The 20759-nt window shown below is 36.8% G+C and overlaps 1 protein-coding gene across 7 annotated transcripts in view; it reads left to right on the top strand.

The window, feature by feature from the left end:
- The window catches only part of PLD1 (phospholipase D1), a 198148-nt gene that overhangs the window by 161375 nt on the left and 16014 nt on the right, over positions 1–20759 (top strand). For 5 of the 7 annotated variants that reach the window (XM_032341350.1, XM_032341336.1, XM_032341333.1 and 2 more), the window contains 3 exons: positions 3736–3849; positions 6012–6061; positions 19683–19817. In XM_032341350.1, the coding sequence (XP_032197241.1) occupies positions 3736–3849; positions 6012–6061; positions 19683–19817 (299 nt within the window). Of the gene's footprint in view, positions 1–3735; positions 3850–6011; positions 6062–11948; positions 12099–19682; positions 19818–20759 lie in introns of those variants that run through there. The other 2 variants (XR_004285288.1, XM_032341344.1) reach the window with 2 other exon arrangements.

The raw sequence follows: 20759 nt of genomic DNA on the forward strand, positions 1-20759 counted from the left end.
TCCTGGGATCGAGCCCCACATTGGGCTCTTTGCTCAGTAGGGAGCCTGCTTTCTCTTTTCTCTCCCTGCCTGCCTCTCTGCCTACTTGTGATCTCTATCAAATAAAGAAATAAAATCTTTAAAAAAAAAATCATTAAGAATTCTGCCCACTAGGGGCTCCAGTTCTTGCCCTAAAATGATGGCTATCACCTGCACCCCCAACCCCCAACTTTTCTCTTCCTTGGCTTAACTCAGCCACAATTTTCTGGTTTGAGATTCAGGAGCCCCTTTTTCTACAACAGTGGAAATCTAAGCTATTTCTGCTAACCGGCCGGCCGGTTTAAAAATTTCATCATTCAAGAAATTCAAGAACTGCTGCATTGTTAAAAGGCAAAGCCCTCCATATGGAGCGAACAGAGTCCTGAGAACAAGAAAATGTGGACATTCTGATTCCTACAGACTGAATTTGCAAGAATGTTTTATCTGAAGATTAAGATCTGTATAGGACATTCTTCCCGTATCCTACATAAGAGGCCTCTGTTTTGAGATCATTTCTGCTCTTCTAAAACAGTGTTAAAAGGGAACCATCTTTTATAAACAGAATCACAAACACTTGGTGTTTAAGACCATCAGTATCACTCCAAAGGGGTGTTCATGTTTCACAGTTGTGAAGAAATGACTTACATAGGTCAGCAGCCATAAGAAAACAGGTATTTTGAAATAGTAAAAAATCAGAAACAATTTAAACACCCATCAATAGAGAAATGTTTTAAATAGTGTGGTAAAGATGTGGAATTCTGTATCACTTTGTTAGAAAATGGACAAGGTACAGACATATAGATAAAAATAACATTTGTAAAAGTGCTTATAGTATTCTAACATTTCCATAGAAGAAAAAATATATATTATATGTTAATATTATATATATGTATACAATTATAAACATATATTTCATATATTAAATATATTTAATATGTAAAATATATACACATATATATATATACTATATGTGTATATATATATATATATTTTTTTTTTTTTTAATCATAGACTCTTTCTGGAGGAACATGGAAGGTAACAGGAGTTGCCCTCAGGGAGGAGAAACAGTGCCTGGGGACAAAGGAAAGAGAATTTTGTTTTCATCATATAATCTTCTACTTCTTAAATTTTGTACTCTGAGCAATAGATTACCCACTAGGAAATAGAAGTTAATTGGTGATTCCTCAAAAGGCTAAATCTATAATAAACCTATGAGCCAGCAGTGCCGTTCCTGGGTACACACCCAGAAGAACTGCAAACAGGGACAGAGGTCATACGCCAGCGTTCACTGCAACGTGATTCACAGTGGCCAAAAGGTGGAGACAATAAAGCTGTCCATCAATAGACGACTGGATAAAATAACATGGGGATTACACCTATAATGCAGTATTATTCAGCCACAAGGAGGAAGGAATTTCTGATATGGATGAATCTTGAGGACATTATTCTAAGTGGAATAAGTCATACACGAAAAGGACAAATGCTGTATGATTCCACTTAGATGAAATATCTAGAATGGCGAATTCACAGAGACACAAAGTAGATGAGAGGTTACGGGGGTTGGAGGGAGGGAAAATATAGGTGTTTTTGCTTGACTATCAAGGAGTTTCTGTTTAGGCTCATGAAAAAGTTGTAGAAGTAGGTATCATGATGGTTGCACAATATATGAATGGAATTAATACCACTGAACGGTACACTTAAAATGGTTAAGATGGCCAATTTTGTGTTACACTGTACCACAATAAAAATTCAAATAACATGGAATTTAAAGAGAAACTTAAACTTTTGCAGCTTCATCTCTTCTCTACCAGTGGCTTCCAACCTGCTTCCAACCTGACCCCATTCTCCCAAGGAGACAGTACTGCATGCATACTGTGTACAAGGATCCTCCATCGGGCACTGCCCAAAGTAGAAAGATATGGGGACATATGTCCTGGGTTTCAGAAGGGCTTATCCTGTAGCCTAGGCAGCAGATCTGTGTGTTAACTGTTGTGTAAAGCAAAAAGAATGCTGAATAGACCTGCCTTCCCTGAGCCATGGGAGTGTAGAGGGAGGAACAAACCAGTTTTAATTGGAAGATTCAGGATGGTTTGAACGAGGAAGGTGCCTTTCAGCTGCCCTGGAAGGGGAAGTGGGATTCTGTGAGCAGGAGGGGTATTCTAGACTCAGAGGGCAGATGACCAACCTTCCTTGGTAGGTAGGGACACCACTGAGCAAAGGGCACTGGGCTGTGGGTCTGGGAAGATCCTATGGGAAGGCGATTCTGGAAAGGCAGTTGAGGCCAGATGGTGTCCGTTTCTAAGTATCTGCTTTAACTCATTTGGGCTTTTAAATGCTGGTAACGGGGAAATAGCTTAGGTATTCTTTCTGTTCTTCTCTTCCCACTGTTTTGTTTACCATTTAAAAATGTGAGCCTCTTACCCTTATCAGGCAGAGAACTTGGAAGAGTTTACTTTTTTTTTTTTTTTAATTCATTTTTCCAGCTCAAACTATGTTTGCCATCTAGTGATTAATTCGTGCCATTGCAACAACCTAATTCAGACGCCTTGTTCCTTAGCCTGGCAGTTAGGCTCACGGGCCTCTATACTCGTGTTGCTGGCCATTTCCTCCCTGAACTTCACTGGCCACGTGCCCTGATACAGACATTGGTGTTTGGACACACTCTCATGAAATCTGACCCCTCAGAGAGGAGGAGTAATATTCATGTGAAAGAGAAAGGTGGTTGTTTAGAAGAAAGTAATCCTTAGAAATTAAGTATAAGAAGAGTTTAAGTGGCAGCATCTTTGTGTGACCATGGATCGCTCCCATCTATGGACAAGATTTCTTGACCACATAGATACCACAGTCATTCACAGCTTTCCCTCCCTCCTGTGTAGCTTATAAAGAAAGACAGGGACTTTAACAGCTGTGCCTCCCAATAGTGATACCCATTTGAACATAATTCTCCAAACACTTTACTTTCTGAATGGAGACCAAAGTAAGTAGCCCCACCACCTTCTTCTATTTGTTACACCATTGAGTTAACAAAGGCTACTCAAAGGCTTTTCTTTCAAAGGCTGTCTTCAATGCACTGGAATAGGGGGCCAAGAAATGTTGGGTTTCATGTGTAGAGGATTTAAAAAATCATCAGTCACTCAGAATTCTTGAAGGGCCCAGATACGAAATTCTTTTGTAGCAGACCCAGTTTTCAGAGCCGAATCGCAATTTCTAAGCAATGATGATTTCTGCATTGGAAAGTGTACTGGGCCTAGCATGTTTTCAGCCTCTGAGATCTAAGCTGTGGGAACTCACTGACTCAACAATCATTAACTGGATGACTATTAACTGCTGGGCTCTGAGCAAGGCACTCGTGGATACGGCGTGTTAGATATAAAACTATTACCATGACATCTTTTTCCAAAACTTTGTTATAACCCCCCACCCCACCTTCCATGGGATCCAAGCATGGGTTGCTTACAGTGGATTCTGTCCTCGGGAGAATTATGCTGCAGAGAGATAGTGAGCAGAGTTCCCCATTCTACTACCAAGTTCAGCTTATTTCTTTTAGGTGGTTATTAAGTGTTACCTGGATAGCAGCTTCTGGCCTCCAATCCAGCAGCACCGTCCAAGCGCTGAAATGGGATAGAATCTATTATAGGAAGCCGTTAGCTCAATCTCTGAAACCACATGATCTGCCTGTCATTTTTTGGTGAATGGCTCTGCATCTGACTTTTGTAGGGAAAGCCAGAGATACCGGGTGTATGTGGTGATACCACTGCTGCCAGGATTTGAAGGCGACATCTCCACGGGAGGAGGAAATGCTCTGCAGGCAATCATGCACTTCAACTACAGGTGCCAAAGCTCTAAAGTAGGCTCTTCTCAGCTTTCTATCAGTCACGCACGTAAGCTGGTGAAACGAATGGAAATGTTTCTCCACATCTATTCAGGGAGTGGTGAACAGATGAACGCTTTCTTTTACTTTTGGATCTTGGCCTGTTTACTAGTTGATAAAATTCAAATAGAGCCTAAAATTGTAAATGGCGGGCCTAGAACACATGGCAAATATAAAAAGAACTGAAATATAAATCTCTCTTTTATATTCATTGCCTATCCACAAGGCATACATATACATATATCTTATAAAGGAAGACAAGGAATATGAATATATATATATATATATATATATATATATATATATCTCACACACACAGACATATACACATAATAATATATGTAATATTGGTTCAGAAATTACCTTGAAGCCACCACCTAGTTACTGAGCTTTCCATAGTCTTTGAAGAAAAAAATTAAATGCTTAAAGTAGTATGATTTTCTATGTGTTTCTTTATGATTCTTTAGGCAGCAAGGTTTTCAGCAAGGTTGGTAATGATGACCTTTGCCAGTAAATGAAGTATGAAGGTTCTTTCCTAGCTCCTGGGATTTTAATTCTGCTTTCTCTGCCACAGCTTTGTAAAATTTAAAGGAAAGTATGAAATCCTATTCTCAATATTCTAAAAAGCAGAAATGCCATATTCACTCACAAAAAAACCTGTGAAGCTTCAGACTTGGCCAGTAGAGCATTAGGAGTGGGGTTGGGAGGTATGTCTGGTGGTGTAGACAGTGATGGCCCTCTGACATTCTCTCTGGGTCCCTTAGCTGGGAAAGAAAATGGCAGTGAAGAGGTAAGTGGACAGGTTTGGGCATGAATCCCAGCTCCCAGTAACAAGCACTGTGACCTGGGATACCAAAGAGCTCTGCTCAGAATCACACTTGTTCTAAGTCAGAGCAAGGACAAGAACCTGGATATTTTCTTTTACTGTCCCTTATATTTCAGAACCATCTGTAGATTCCCACTTTTCTAACCAAATCTTTTTGTTGGGGAGGGGCTAAGGAGCCCTTACACATAACTCCCAGTGTGTAAAGCAGATGTGGTGGTCTTTTTTTTTTTTTTTAAATCCCCTCATTTTTTACTTTTTGAGGTATGCCTGTTTGTTAGGATCTCAAGTAGAGTTTTTTGTTTGTTTGTTTGTTTTTTAGTTTTTTCTTGGGTAATTTTGCCTGGTTACAGTATGAGAAAATTTTATGCTTTGGTCTATATGCTTTGATTGAAGATTTGCCCACTTCTAATATTATCTGATTTATAACATGACAAACAAAGCTTTTCATGTATTTAAGGCACTGACATAATGTTTAATTGGATTTTATCCACTTCATTTGCCATTCTAATATTATTTTTGGAATATTGTCAATTGTAATTATTTTCGATGACTATTTTCTTGGGTTTGAACCAGCTGAGTGAAATAACATTCTTGGCTTTTGTTCAGCAACTAAAATTCTAACCTTTTATTATGCAAAAACATCTCTATTTGCTGGCATCATCTTTAAGAATATCAGTATTTCCCGAGTGAAACTGTATTTTTAATTACTTTTTACAGAGCAAGCAGATGGAGCATAGAATTTTTTTTGTTTTGTTTTGTCAGTCTTTATAATTCATTGACTATTATCAGAGTGGTGAGAAACAAAATCATTAGCAGAGTCAGTTATTTGAAACTCTGTTTTTCACTTTCAAGGCATTTGCCTTGGTATAGAGTTTAGCTCTGCAATTATTCTGCTAAGTTTTTGCCCTTTTAAACACCTCTGAAAGAAACTTGAGTCTGTAAGTGCTCTCACCTATTGAGGTATTCTAAATTTATCTTTGCCATCACTGAATTTTCTAAGAGGGAAAGTTCATTCATAGCCCATCTTTTAAAAATAGCACCTCTTTCTGAAATCTAACATCGATTTTATGACTTTTCCATTTCCCTACCTCAAAACAACTATCTTGTCCCATCAATAATATTACAAAAGTGATATCCAGGTGGGCTTTTTTTTAGCTTCTTAAAAATCCATGTAGCATCTTATAAAAGCGCTTGCTTTGTTTTTACTGGGGGCAGGATGATGTTTCACAGATATTGCAGTTGAGATGGGTTCCTTTGAAGTCTCCATAATCATTTCTTTCCGTTACATGTGTTCAGGACCATGTGCAGAGGAGAAAATTCCATCCTTGGCCAGCTAAAAGAAAAGCGTAAGTAACAGCTTTTATTTTCCCCCATGGTTGTTTTTGGTGCCATATCCCTAATCACTGATGTTCTCACAGTGTGATTGTGACACCCCGTTCACAAAAGGTAGGCCACGAAGTATTTAGCTGAGACAAGTTACTTATTACATTGCCCAAAGCAAAGTTCAGATGAAGATGCCACAACTTCAGATGTGTAGGTTATTAAAAAAAAAGGGTATTTTTATTATTTTTTAATTTATTTATACTAATTATTTTGATAACAAGTGAGATTTATAAGGAACTTCACAAGGACCCCCCATGTGTCTTCTCCTGCGGTCCTTCACCACAGCCCTGGGAAGTAAGCAAGACAGGTGTCATTTCTGCTTTAAAGCTGAGGGCACAATGATGCAGGGCCAATCACACTTGTCAGTTATGCAGAAGTCCCAACGTTGTCACAGTACTGTCTTCTATTTAGGGAAGAAAACTGATTTTATTTATTTATTTCATTTATTTTAGACTAAATCTTTGAAGGTATTAGAGGTAAATAAATCAGAAGCTCACAGTAATACCTTTCACTTCTGTAGTTCTTCATATTTTCAAAGGCTCTTTCTCAGTTATATATATTTTTTTAAGATTTTATTTATTTATTTGAGATAGAGAAAAAGAGAGCACAAGCATGAGTGGGAGGAGGGGCGGAGGGAGAGGGAGAAACAGATGCCCTTTTGAGCAGGGAGCCCTGTGTGGGACTTGATCCCAGGGTTCTGGGATCGTGATGTGACCCAAAGTCAGATGCTCAACCAACTGAACCACCCAGGCACCCCTCAGATATCTTCTTAATTGACCTTCTACATAGTTCCCACCTACCAGATATTATAGCTATGGGTTTACTTATCTATATCTCCTGATACTAAGTTCAGCACATAGTAGGTTCTTGATAATGTTCTATACTTTGTACAGTAGGTACAGAATGTTCCACAAGCAGTAAGACGGGATTAGAACCCAACTTGTCTGACTTCCAGTTCAGACTGGATATGGATTATGCAGACTTGGAGGGCCATATTAAAAAAGAACTAGATTTTATCCTGAAAAAGACAAGATAAGGTTGGTGGAAGGCTCTGTTCCCTGGAGTGAACCTATTAATATGGTGTTTTATGCAAAGATTCACATACTGTTGGTAAGCAAAATAGAGGGAGACTGGTCGTAGGCAAGAGATCGTGATGTATCAGAATGTGGGGAGAGGGGCACCTGGGTGGCTCAGTCAGTTAAGCAGCCAACTGTTGATTTCAGCTCAGATCGTAATCTTGGAGTCCTGGGATTGAGCCCCACATCATGCTCCATGCTCAGTGGGAGTCTGCTTGAGGATTCTCCCTCTCCTTCTCCTCCTGCCTCCCCCTTCTCACACTCTCTTTCAAATAAATAAATCTTTTTTAAAAAAATAGTGTGGGAGAGAATATTAGTCCTTCCATGTATGCATATTTTTCACTTAAAGAATTAGAACATCAGCAGGAAGGCATAGTAAGGATATCCAAAAATCCACTTCTTCACATAAAAGCAACAAAACACTCACAGAGATGGTTAGAATCAACATTTTTAGAACTCTGGGAGTTAACCAAAGGCTTATAACACTCTGAGGAATGTTTGTTAAAAAAAAAGAAAAAAGAAGAAGAAGGATGGCAAAATCTTTGTGCCATTTTAATTTGCCATATTCCCCTTACCCTCTCCTCAGTTCTACAGTAGCCTTGAAAATCAATCTCTTCATCACTGTGAAAACCAGCAGCCTATCAGCTCTCAGAGGAGCCATGGGTTTGAAGCTCCCATCCTCTGGAAGTTCTCAGGGAAGTGTCATAATGTGACCTGACAGTTTAAATGACTTTAAAAGACCTACTGTAACTGTGTGAATATAGTACAGTTTAACTATGTTCAAAGAACTAAAGGAAGTAACAGCTAAAAAACTAAAGAGAACAAAGAAACAATTTCTTTCAAAATAGAAAATGTTAAAAAAACAGAGTTTTTAAAAAATATTTTTATTTATCTGACAGATGGAGATCACAAGTAGGCAGAGAGGCAGGCAGAGAGAGAGGAGGAAGCAGGCTCCCTGCTGAGTAGAGATCCTGATGTGGGGCTCGATCCCAGGACCCTGGGATCATGACCTGAGTCAAAGGCAGAGGCTTTAACCCACTGAGCCACCCAGCCGCCCCCAGAATTTTTTTTTAATTAAAATGTTTCTATAAAATTTCTTTTTGGGGGGAGGAGCCAATTATAAATTCTGGAGTTGAAAAGTATAATAACTGAAATAAAATGTATAATAGAGGAGTTTAGTGGTAGACTGGAGTAGGCAGAAAAATCAACAAACCTGAAGGCAGAACAATTGAAATTATATAGCCTGAGGAACAGATAGGAAAAAAAGAAGACAAATGAAGAGAGCTTTGGAAACCTGTGAAACACCATCGAACATAGCAACATGTACATAATGGGAGTCCCAAAAAGAAAGGAGAGAAAAGTGTAAATAGTATATTTAAAGAAATAATGACTGAGGGGCACCTGGGTGGCTCAGTCGGTTAAGCATCCAACTTGGTCTTGGCTCTGGTCATGAACTCAGGGTCATGAGATCAAGCCCTGCCGCAGCTCCCATGCTCAGCTGGGAGTCTACTGGAGGTTCTCTCTCCCTCTTCCTCCCCCTCTGCCCTTCCCCACACTCATTCTCTCTCTCTCTCTCTCTCTCTCTCAAATAAATAAAATTTTTTTTTAAAATGACTGAAAACTTCCCAAAATTAATGGGAAATATGAATCTCTACATCCCAGATGTTCAACAAAATCCAACAAAGATACAGGAATCCATACCAGACCACATCATAATCAGACTATCCAAAGACAAAGATAAAAAGAGAATCTTGAAAGTAGCAAAAGAAGCAAATAATCAAACACACATCATCCTCTGTAAGATTAATAGCCAATTTCTCATCAGAAACCATGGAGTTCTGCGTGTACGGTGATGACATATTCAAAGTGCTGGAAGAAAAGACTATCAACCAAGAACTCTGTGTCCAGCAAAACTATCCTTCAAAAATGAAGGAGAAATTAAGGTATTTTCAGATAAGCAAAAACAGAGAATTTATCACTAGCAGAACTTCCCTACAAGAAATGCTAAAGGGAGCACTCAGGCAGAAATGAAAAGTTACTGGGAAGAAACTGGAATCTTCACAGAGAAACAAAAAGCACAATGACAACTACTTAGGTAAATTAAAAAGACAGAATAGATATATTTTCTTTTTCTAAATTTTTTTCCTCCAATCAAAATTAAAAGACAGCTAACCAGAACAGTAATTATAAATCTGTGTTGATGGGTATATAATTTTTAAAGATCTAATTTGTATGATGTTAATAGCATAAGAGAAGGGGAAGGGAAGGGAGCTATGATAGTAATCCGAACTAGATTGTAATACCCAGGAAAACCGCTAATGAAATTACTTTTAAAATGTAGTGAAAGCATGGGCTCCTGGGTGGCTTACTCAGTTATACATCTGCCTTTGGCTCAGGTCGTGATCCTAGGGTCCTGGGATCAAGTCCCATGTCGGGCTCCTTACTCAGCAGGGAGCCTGCTTCTTCCTCTGCCTGTAGCTCTGCCTGCTTGTTCTCTCTCTGTGTGTGTCAAATAAATAACTAAAGTCTTTCTTTTAAAAAAATTAAGAAAGATCTCAAATCAATAACCAAACCCTATATCTTAAGAAACTGGAAAAAGAAGAACAAATTAAACTCAAAGATAGCAGAATGAAGGAAATAATACAGATCAGAGGGGAGATAAAAGAGAGAATGGAAGAACAATAAAATTATGAAAACAAACATTAGTTTTTTGAAAAGTTTGACAAAACTGACAAACCTTTAGCTATACTGACCAAGCACAAAAACAGAGAAAACTCAAATTACAAAAAAAAGGAGTATAAAAGAACATTACAAAGAGTTACATGTCAACAAATTAGTTAACCTAGATAAGATGGACAAATTCCTAGAAAGACATAAACTATCAAAATTGACTCTGGAAGAAACTGAAACTTTGAATAGACTTATAATAAGCACAGAAATTGAGTAATCAAGAGTCTTCCTACAAAGAAAAGCCCAGACTCAGATGGCTTTGTGGGTGGATAATACCATCCACAAAAGAGCACCAATTACTCATAAACCTTTCCTTCACAAAAAGGGAGAAGGAAATACTTCCAGCCCATCCTTTGAGACCAGTATTACCTTAGTATCAAATCTGAAGTCATTATAAGAGAAGAAAGCTACAGGCCAATATATCTTATGGATACAGACACAAACTACCTCAGTGAAATATTACTAAACTGAATCTAGTAATATAAATGTCAAAACTATAAGATACCACATCACACCACACCACAAGAAACAACAGATGTTGGAGAGGATGTAGAAAAAGGGGAACCCTCTTGCACTGTTGGAGAACACAAACCAAAGCAGCCAATCTAGAAGGGAGTATGGAGGTTCTTCAGAAAGTTAAAAATAGAACTACCCTATTATCCAGCAATTGCACTACTTAGGTATTTGCCCAAAGAATACAAGAATACTAATTTAAATGGATACATGCACCCTAATGTTTATAGCAGCATTATCTACAATAGCCAAATTATGGAAAGAGCCCAATTGTCCATCAACTGATGAATGGATAAAGAAAATGTAGTATGTGTACACACACACATACACACGCACAGGAATATTACTAAGCCATAAAAAAATATGAAATCTTTGCCATTTGCAGTGACATGAATGGACCTAGAGAGTATGATGCTAAGTAGAATAACTCATAGAAAGAAAATACCATATGATTTCACTCATGTGGAATTTAGAAAACAAAACCAATGAGCAAAAGGAAAAAAGAGAGTCAAACCAAGAAACAAACTGTAGAGAACTAACTGATGGTTACCAGAGGGGAGGTGAATGGAGAATGGGGGAGAAAAGTTATGGGTATTAAGGATGGCACTTGTGATGAGCATAGTGTTGTATAGAAGTGTTGAATCACTATATTATACACCTGAAACTAATATTACACTATATGTTAACTAACTGGAATTTAAATGAAAACTTTAAAAAAATAGTACAGGCTCTCTGGAAAGCAGTTGGTGGTTTCCTGTAAATTAAACATAGAGTCACCATGTAACCCAGCAGTTCTGCTCCATAATATATACTGAAAGGAACTGAAAACATATGTTCACACAAAAACTTGTACATGAATTTTTATAACAGCATTATTCATAATAGTGAAAAACTTGAAACAACCCAAGTATCCATTAACTGATGAATGTAGAAACACAATGTTTATATCCGTACAATGGAATATTACTTACATATAAAAAGGAATGTACTGATACATGCTACAACATGGATGAAGCTTGCAAATATCATGGTAAATAAAAAGAAGCCAGACATAAAAGGTCACATATAATTCCATTTTTGTGAAATGTTTTTAGTAGGTAAATCTGTAGAGTCAGGACAGTAAATTAGTCATTGCTAGGGTCTGGATAGAGTGGGGAGTGACTCCTAATGGGTATGGCATTTCTTTTTGATGTAATACCAATGTCTTAAAATTAGGTAGTGGTGATGAATGCACAGCTTTGTGAATGTACTAAAAACACAAAAACAAAAACCTCACTGAATTGTACATTTTAAAGGGGTGAATTTTCTGGTATATAGATTTATAAATGATTTGGAAGCTTTCCAAATAACTAAGCTTTACGTACACAATAATTTAAAATATATACTGTGCATGTGTGTGTGTGTCTGTGTGTTGAATGTTTAATAATTTTTCACTAATGGGCTGCCCAGTCAACTCTCTAGAAACAACTTTCGACATGAGATATGTACATCACCCATAATACTTTCAGAAGTTGTATCTAATTGCATCTAGGACAGAGAAGATTTACCAGAACATTATCACTGTCTCTGTTTCTAATGGTTTAAAATGAAGATGATAATGAATAAGTCTCCAAAAGAAGTACTGAAAAAACAATATCAGGAAAGCCATTCAGTGGTGACAGTGACTAGCAAAAATGCAAAGGTGAGGCTCTAGGAGAACAAAAACTCAGAACAAGCCTATTATTTAGTTTCTCAACCATAAAAATGTTTGAGCTTATTATAAAGCATTCCTTTGGCTCTGGACCCTTTGCCTGTCTTTGCCTATTCAGGGGAAAAATTGGCTTTTAACACAAGAAGTAATTTCAATGTTAAGCCCTCTTATGAAAAGATTTCCAAGCATCCTGGGAACAAGTCAAAATCAGGCATCTCAGTGGGAAAAATGTTCATACTCTAAACATAAAGAACAGATTAATTATATAATGCCCCTTTCTGGGTACAGTGTTATATTGTTTTGTTTTTGTAAATGTGTAGTGGATTTTAAATACATGAAATAGCTAATCTCTAATTGGATATAGAACTGTAGTTCTCTACTATTTCAATTCTGTAGAAAAAACAAAACTTCTGCTATGAATACAATGAAATTGCTGAAAAGAAAACCAGCAGCTATTAGTGGACTGCAATTATCATATACACCAATCTTTAGGGATTTAGTGTTTAAAGTATTTCTCTCTCATTTTTATAATTTTTGTCAATTACGGTACTTCAGCAGCCAATCGAGTATAATTTAGCACAAGGTCTAGAGGTTTTCAGTCAGGATGTAGAAACGTACCTATACAAAGTGCTACAACTTTTTAAGTAACAAAATATGTAACAACTCTTTCTTTTAGTCTTTTCTTTAGTCTTTTAGTCTTTTCTTTCTTTTAGTCTTTTCACTAAATTTCCTTGTAAATATCAAGAGTCTGTTGTGCTAAATTTCCATCTTTTGGGGTATATATGCACCGTGTTCCTGACAGATATGTCCTAGGGGTCTATATACACCTTCAGGTTCTCAGATACCTCCATGACATATAATTGGGAAACCTCCTGATGCTTTCCCAGTAATGGCTTTATATCACTGCTTCGGCATGCTCCTGGCATTCTGCTCCGTTCTTCAGAAGGCACTGGTTTCCTCAGTATGTCCTCACACCTCAAGTTAACATTGCCAACTTTGTATCTATTACCCTTTGAGCCACTTTTCTTCACAGAATACAGTACTGGCCAAAATAGCTTCTCACTTTGCTTTTTCTGCTTTTCTGGTGGAAGCATTCACATCTTGGATGGGTAGCCCCACTGCTCTTGACAGGCTATGCATTAATCCAAAATGTCCATTTTCTGGCTAGGACCTAGATCTTATTGTTACTAACCTTTAGCTTTCTTCTTTTCTGAGGGGCATTTTTCACAAAGAAGGTTTTTCTTTTTAATCACTTCATAGGAGTTATTTCGAAGGCGAGGATGGATGGGAAGTACGTACGGATGTGGACTGTCAACCTGTCCAGCTAGTGGATATGTTGTCGATATTCTCTGTACTAGGGAATGGCACAGATCTGTGCCTAGAAAATTATAGATTATTACATGTCTTAAACCTTCAGGGTGCTTAGCTAGTCAGCATCACTAATCTTTTTTTAAAATTGTTTTAAAATACTTTCAGACTTGGGACATCTGGATGGCTCAGTCAGTTCAGTGTCTGGCTCTTACTTTCAGTTCAGGCCATGATCTCAGGGACGTGGGATCAAGCCCTGCCTTGGACTCCACACTCAGTAGGGAATCTGCATAAGATTCTCTCCCTCTGCCCTCTGCCCTCCAATCTTGGCACTCATGTTCTCTCTCATGCATTCTCTCAAATAAGTAAATTTTTAAAAAAAATAATAATTTCAGACTTATAGAAGGGATTCTAGAACTGCCATACACTCTTCACCTGATTTCCCAAATGTAAACCTTTTACCTTCTTTACTTTATCATTCTTTATCATAGATACATAGACAGATAGGTGGGTTTTTCCCATATGAACCATTTGGGAATAAGTCACACAATGCCCATTTATCTGTAAATACTTGAGTGTGTGTTTCTGGAAAAAGCAAGACATTTTAAAAAGCAGCTATAGTTCAATAGTCAAAATTAATGAAATTAGCATTGGTATAATAATATTATCTTGTTTGTAGACCTTATTGAAATTTTGCCAGTTGTCTTACTAATGTCCTTTATGGCAAAAGGGGGGAAATATTTCTTCCTTGTCCAGGAGACACTCAACAGTCACGTGTTGCAATTTGGTTGTCATGCGTCTTTATTTTCCTTTAATAATAATCCCTCAATCTTTTTTTAATGGAGGGTGGGGGTACTTTTGTGATCTTGATATATTTGAAGAGGACACACTAGTTATTTTGTAAAATAGTCTTCAGTTTGGCTTTATCTATTGTTTCCTCATGAGTATATTCAGGCATTATGACCAGGAGTATCACAGAAGTGATAGGTTCTTCTTTGTGCATCGTATCAGGAGAAACATGAGACTGATTAGCTGCATTACTGATTGTAACTCTGATCATCTAGTTAATGTGGTATCTGCCAGGTACCCCCCACCCTGCCAATAAAATTACTAGTTCTCCTTTTGTCATAACATTTTGAAGGAAAATACTTTCAGTCTATATAAATATCCTACTTTTCATCAAACATTCACCCGCTGGTTTTAGCATACGTTCATGATTCTTACCTGAATCAATTATTGCTACTATGATTCTAGTATTACTACTATGATAGTTGCCAAGTGCTAATTTTTAAAATCTCATCATTTCTCCTATATTTACTACTTTCTTCTCAATTTCTTATTTGGAATTCTACTGTAAGGAAAGTTTCCCTTCTTCTTCCCCATTGGCATATTTATGGATTTGAATGGTATGGACTCATGGATTCTTATTTTATTCAGTGAGTGTAAGTGTAATGCCTAGCTTGCACAGGTTTGGCCAGTGAGCACCTTTATAAGTTGGCTTCTCTGTGCTTTTGATATGTTCCCATATCAGCCTTTTTTCTTAGAAGCACAAGAAGTGTTCCACACTCAGACTGTATATCCCCAGCAATAGCCCTAGAATCAACCAAGAAACCCAGATTCTTCTAGTGGAAAATGACATTTAGGAACCAAAATCCAGGTGCTGATATGATCATGGCTCCTGGGATATCACTGCTTTAAGGCCTAGCCCACATTACCTATCACCGATCGATACATCTATTTACCCATCTGTCTGCCTCTGTACTAATGCTTCCAGTCCAATCCACACCACAGAACTCCTTCTAGTCCTCTCTCTGTTTTTATGACTCCTTTTTCTCACCTCCTAGTATCTATAATATATGCATTTATTTCCTCAATCCTAGAATATACAGAAAATAGTTTTAGAATTACAGGCCCATACCATTCTGAAAAACAAATCTACTCACTAGAATTCAGTATTTGTTTACAGTTCTTTTTGTCTTTAGCCTAAGGGTATATACTGAAAAGTCAGTGTTCAAAATTTACTTGGATTATGTTACTAATTTGAAATATAGTTGGGTTCAGTTCCTTCCATTTGTATTCCATTTTAGAGGGGTTTTTTCTGTATCTTTCTCAAATTTTTTTGAGTGTGTGCAGTATACTTCTGACAGAACTGTAAAAATGGCATACATCAATAAGTGTCAGTTCCTAAAACTTTTGTCAGTTTCCTCTGCACCCATTTTTTCTAACCTGTTCCATCACATCCGCTATTGGTAGCCAATTTTGTCAGTTTCTAGATTATTCTTGCAGTGTTTCATGCAGATATATGTATATGATATTTCTCACCTGTCCATTCATAGAGCTCTTCATTCCTTTTTTATATCTGCATGGTCTTCCATGTAGAGATTTGCCATATTCAGTTCAATCGTTCCCCTCTGTATGGGTGTTTGAAATATTTTCAGTATTTTTCAGTTACAGTTACGCAATGAATAACCTTGTGCATATATATTCTTATTTGTTGGAAGTGTATAGGGTAAATTTCTAGGGTGGGATTGCTAATGCTAAGCGAAATAAGTCAGCCAGAGAAAAATACCGTATGATTTCACTCATATGTGGAATTTAAGAAACAAAGCAAACAAGCAAAGGGAAAAGAGAGAGAGACAAACCAAGAAACAGACTCTTAACTATTGAGAACAAACTGATGGCTACCAGAGGGGAGGTGGGTGGGGGGGTGCAGGAAATCCATGAAGGGGATAAAGGAGTGCACTTTATCATGATAAAAAAATAATTTTTAAAATATACTTTTTGTTAGATACTCCCAAACTCCTCCCCCGCCCCCAAGAATTTGTACCAGTTTAGTTTCTCACGATCAATGTATGAGAGAGCCTGCTTCAACCCAGTCTCACTGACAGAATGTTATTTTTTTGCTGGTACTGTAGGTAAGACATGGTTTCTCAGTGTAGTTTTGCATTTCTGTTATGAGTGAGGAAGACTATCTTTCAAATATCTTTTCATGTGTGTGACTTGTCCATTTATGTCTTCTGCCCATTCTTTTTATCAAGATTTTGAGATTTCTTTATAGGTTTGGACTCTAAGCTCTTTATCTGTGACATACACTGCAAATGCTTTCTCCCACTTTGTCGTTTTTCTCTTTTTGTGTGTGTGGTGTTTTGTGTCTTGTGTTTTTTTTTAATCTAGGCAAAGTTAATTCATATTTTTCTTTTATTGCCTATAGATAGTTAAAGCCTTCCTAATACTCGGGTTTAATTTACTCTGTTTTCTCTTCTAACACTTGTGTCATTTCATATGCTTGCATTCTGGTCTCCGGTTCATCTGGAGTTTATTCCTTTGATTGGTATGAGGTATGCATGTAATTTTTCTTTTTCAAATAGCTATGCAATGATACTAGCATCTTTTATTTAAAAGTCCTAGGACCTTTATGTGAAAGTCATTGTCATTTGAGATGCCACTTTTATCATATGCAGAATTTTTGTATGTGCTTGGGTCTCTTTCTTGACTTTCTATACTATTCAGTAGTTGTTTATGTGCCAGTGCAGCACTGCTCTAATTATACAGCCTTTGTAGTATGTGTTAATATCAGATAGAGCTAATGCCCTCCTCAGTGCTTTTCTTTTCCAGTTTTTTTCATAGCCATTCTTGGATGTTTACTTTTCCACATGAACTATAATGTCAAGTTTTCTAACTCCACAAAAACATGGTAATATTTCACTGAGATTATATTAAATTTATAAATTAACATGCAGAAAGTTGGCATCTTTTTGATGTTGAATCGTTCTATCCCAGAACAAGGGATGTCTTTTCATTTGTTCAAGTCTCTTCTCGTGTCTTTTGATAGCGTTTTTTCCCTTCATAAAGATTTCGCACATCTATTGGTAAGTTTATTGTTTATCCATGTTTTACTTTTTTGCTGCCATCATAAATAACATTTTGTCTGATTATAACCTCTAAATGGTTATTGCTTATGTGTATGAAGGCTATTGATTTTTGTATGCTAATTCACATCCTATTATGAGATAGTTTTATCATTGATTCCCCAAGGATACGATCATATTACCTGGAAATGGAACTGGTTTTCCTTATGTGATTTTTCTTGTCTAAATGAGTTGGATGATACCTCCAAGGCAATGTTAAACAGTACTGAAGATATTCTACACACATAGACATATAATATATGTTTAATATATATATTATATATTTTTAAGCATATTAAGAAAGTATTCATCCCTTCTTTCTTTGTTGTTCTTATCCAGAATGGGTGCTGAATTGTGTCAAAAGCTTTTCAAAAGCATCTGTTACAACGATCATAAGATTTTTCTGTCTAGATTGATCAATATCATGTTTTATATTAATGGATGTCCTCATATTGAGCAGACTTGCACACTGGAATGCATCTCAGATTGTCATGGGGTATTATTTCCTGAAACTGTGCCACTACTCTTAAAACTATAAATACCAAAGCTCTATAACAGTGTCATTCAAAGAATGATATCCCCTAGGGCATTTACTGAATTATAGATTTCTGCTGAAACAGAACCTCTGGGGAGGGTTTCCAGATTTTATTTCTAACAGGTCCTCAGAGAGGCAGTCCTTACTCACACTGAGAACCACTGAGCTACCATATTGTTCTATGTGAATTTTTTATGGGAAGTTACTGCAAAAAATTACTTACTTTAGCCAAGAATTCGCTCCATGATTCCTTTTAAAATCTTCTTTATATCTCCAAATTTTAAATCATGAGCCAGCTGCAGAAAAATTGATGATACAGAAAAACCAAAAGCTAAAATAATAGCTGTCACCTGACTACCCATTCATCAATTCACTCACTTACTCAACTTCTTTTAGCATTATGCGAGGATGGGGATACAAAATGTGTAAGACCTCGATAGCGGTAGGAGAAATGGAGGATGAAATGAATATTTGTAAAATAATATATTAAATGTTAGAAATATTTTCCAGGAATTTCATGGGTATGATGGGCTTAAAAGAGGAAATACCTCTTTCTCCTGGATCAGAGAAGTTTTAAAGAGAAGTTGATGCTTTCAATGAAACATCTTTTCAATATAACATTAACAAATGGGGAAGAAACTGATGTACAAAAATCTTACTTACATGAAACTTCTTAGTTTCATGCATCTCTTACACATGATGTACTAGTATACCAACATATCAACTCTTGGCAAACAGCTACAATATTATTTTCATGTATAAGGGAAAGTTTACCTGTAAAGGGAGGGATCTCTATATATAACCTATGAATGAATTTCTTTCCAAGATACCCAGATTTAATAGAAACACTGAGTAACATCAACAGAATAATAGAAATCATCAGTAATACATGGAAACTTCAGTAAACAGAACATGAACTGCCATTGTTTCTATTAGTATGCTTCAGATTCTCTTAAAGAAAAAAAAATTACATTCTTTTTCTATTAGAACTTGTGATGGTTTGGTTCCACTCCATTTATTCTTAGTATAAGACTTTCCTTATTCAGGACAACTGCTATGTGAGAGAGAGACCATAAAATTGTGTGACTAACGTTCATGCCAGGATAATGGTCATGGGTTGGGTTGGTATGGAATTCATTTCTTCTTATCACCCGAATGGCCCTCACGTGATGATGGGGCAGCGTTTTAAAGTACAAACCTGCTACCGCTGCTCTGAGGCAGATTCTCCAAAGTCAAATGTAGTTAGGATTCTTTCATTTCCTGATGTTACTGATGTAGAAGGAGTGTTATTTAATTGCCAACATTTTTATTTACCTGAAGTCTATAAAATTTAACTGCTGCTGTGCACTGAATAGGCTACACTATTTCTACATCAAGTCGTGTGGGCATTATTTTTACATCTGATTTAAACTGCAGCAGGTGTCAACCAAGATTGATGCAAATGTAACACTGAATTCTTGGGTCATCCACTCTGGCTCTGCTTTAATTATCACTATTCAGTAGTTACTCGCCAAATCATTTAAATAAAGTTCATATTGGATATATTTTTTTATTGCCTTGGAAAAGGTAATTCATAGAAAGCACTATAGTACTTTTTTTTTAATGTCCATCCATATTAATAGTAAAAGATTCTTCTGATAGCAAAAACAGATCCTGGGTGTGTTCTGAAATTACACACACACACACACACACACACTCTACACCAAACCATCTATTCTTAACCATGTGTTTAAGTAGTATATTTGTTTTAAGAAACAGTAAAATTTAATGTCCCTTGAATGAACTTGGTCATTGAATGTTAGTACTTTATTTTTTATTTTATAGTTGGCAATCAGTGGATAAATTACATATCATTCTGTGGCCTTAGAACACATGCCGAACTTGAAGGCAACCTCGTCACTGAGCTCATCTATGTCCATAGCAAGTTGCTAATTGCTGATGATAACACTGTTATTATTGGTAAGTACATGGTCTATAATTGGGTGGCTTGCTAGTTGACTTACTTCATGTCAAAATCCTTTCTCTTTCTCCCAAAATTCCTTTACAGTTGAGAGGGACTGTAACATGACATCTAAAATATTTCTGAAGCAGTATTTTCCACTTAAGTCCTTTCTCATCCCTGTTTTTATCTATGAAGAAACAGAGGCATGGAGCAATTAAATGGCCATTGTGCAAATTACAGTAGCCAGAGAGCAGTGGGTTAGTCCTGCAGAGCAGTAATCAGCCTGTTCTCATTAATTCATTATTACCCCCTTTTATAAATTGGAGTACCTCGATTTTGGGAGCTTGAGGGGGAAACATGGGGAGAGAAAAATGAGCAGTTCAAGTGTCTATTGGCTGATGAATGGATAAAGAAGATGTGGTATATATACACAATGGAATATTATTCAGCTGTGAAAAAGAATGAAGTCTTGCCATTTGCAAAGACTTGGATGGAGATAATATGACGCTAAGTGAAATAAGTCAGTCAGAGAAAGATAAATACCATCTGATTTCACTCATATGGTATTTTCCCTTCACTCAAGCAAAGGGAAAAAGAGGGAAACCAAGAAACAGACTCCTAACCACTGAGAACAAATTGATGGTTACCAGAGGGGAGGGTTTGAGGGGATGGGGAAAATAGGTGATGAGGATTAAGGAGTGCACTTGTGATGAGCATGGGGTATTATATGAAGTGCTTAATCACTACATTGTATACCTGAAACTAATATTACATTGTATATTAAGTAAGTAGAATTTAAATAGAAACTTGAAAAAAATTAAATTCCCAGAAAAAGTAGTTTCTCAACTATAATTAGATACTCCCTTATCTTCCCTATTCTATGAGAAACTAAAAGTTGTAGAGTGTTTTGAAATTTTTTGGCAGTAAATATACCATTTCCATTTCTATCCTCCACTGAG

Source organism: Mustela erminea, chromosome 1, assembly GCF_009829155.1.
Source record: "Mustela erminea isolate mMusErm1 chromosome 1, mMusErm1.Pri, whole genome shotgun sequence".
NCBI classification, from domain to species: domain Eukaryota; kingdom Metazoa; phylum Chordata; class Mammalia; order Carnivora; family Mustelidae; genus Mustela; species Mustela erminea.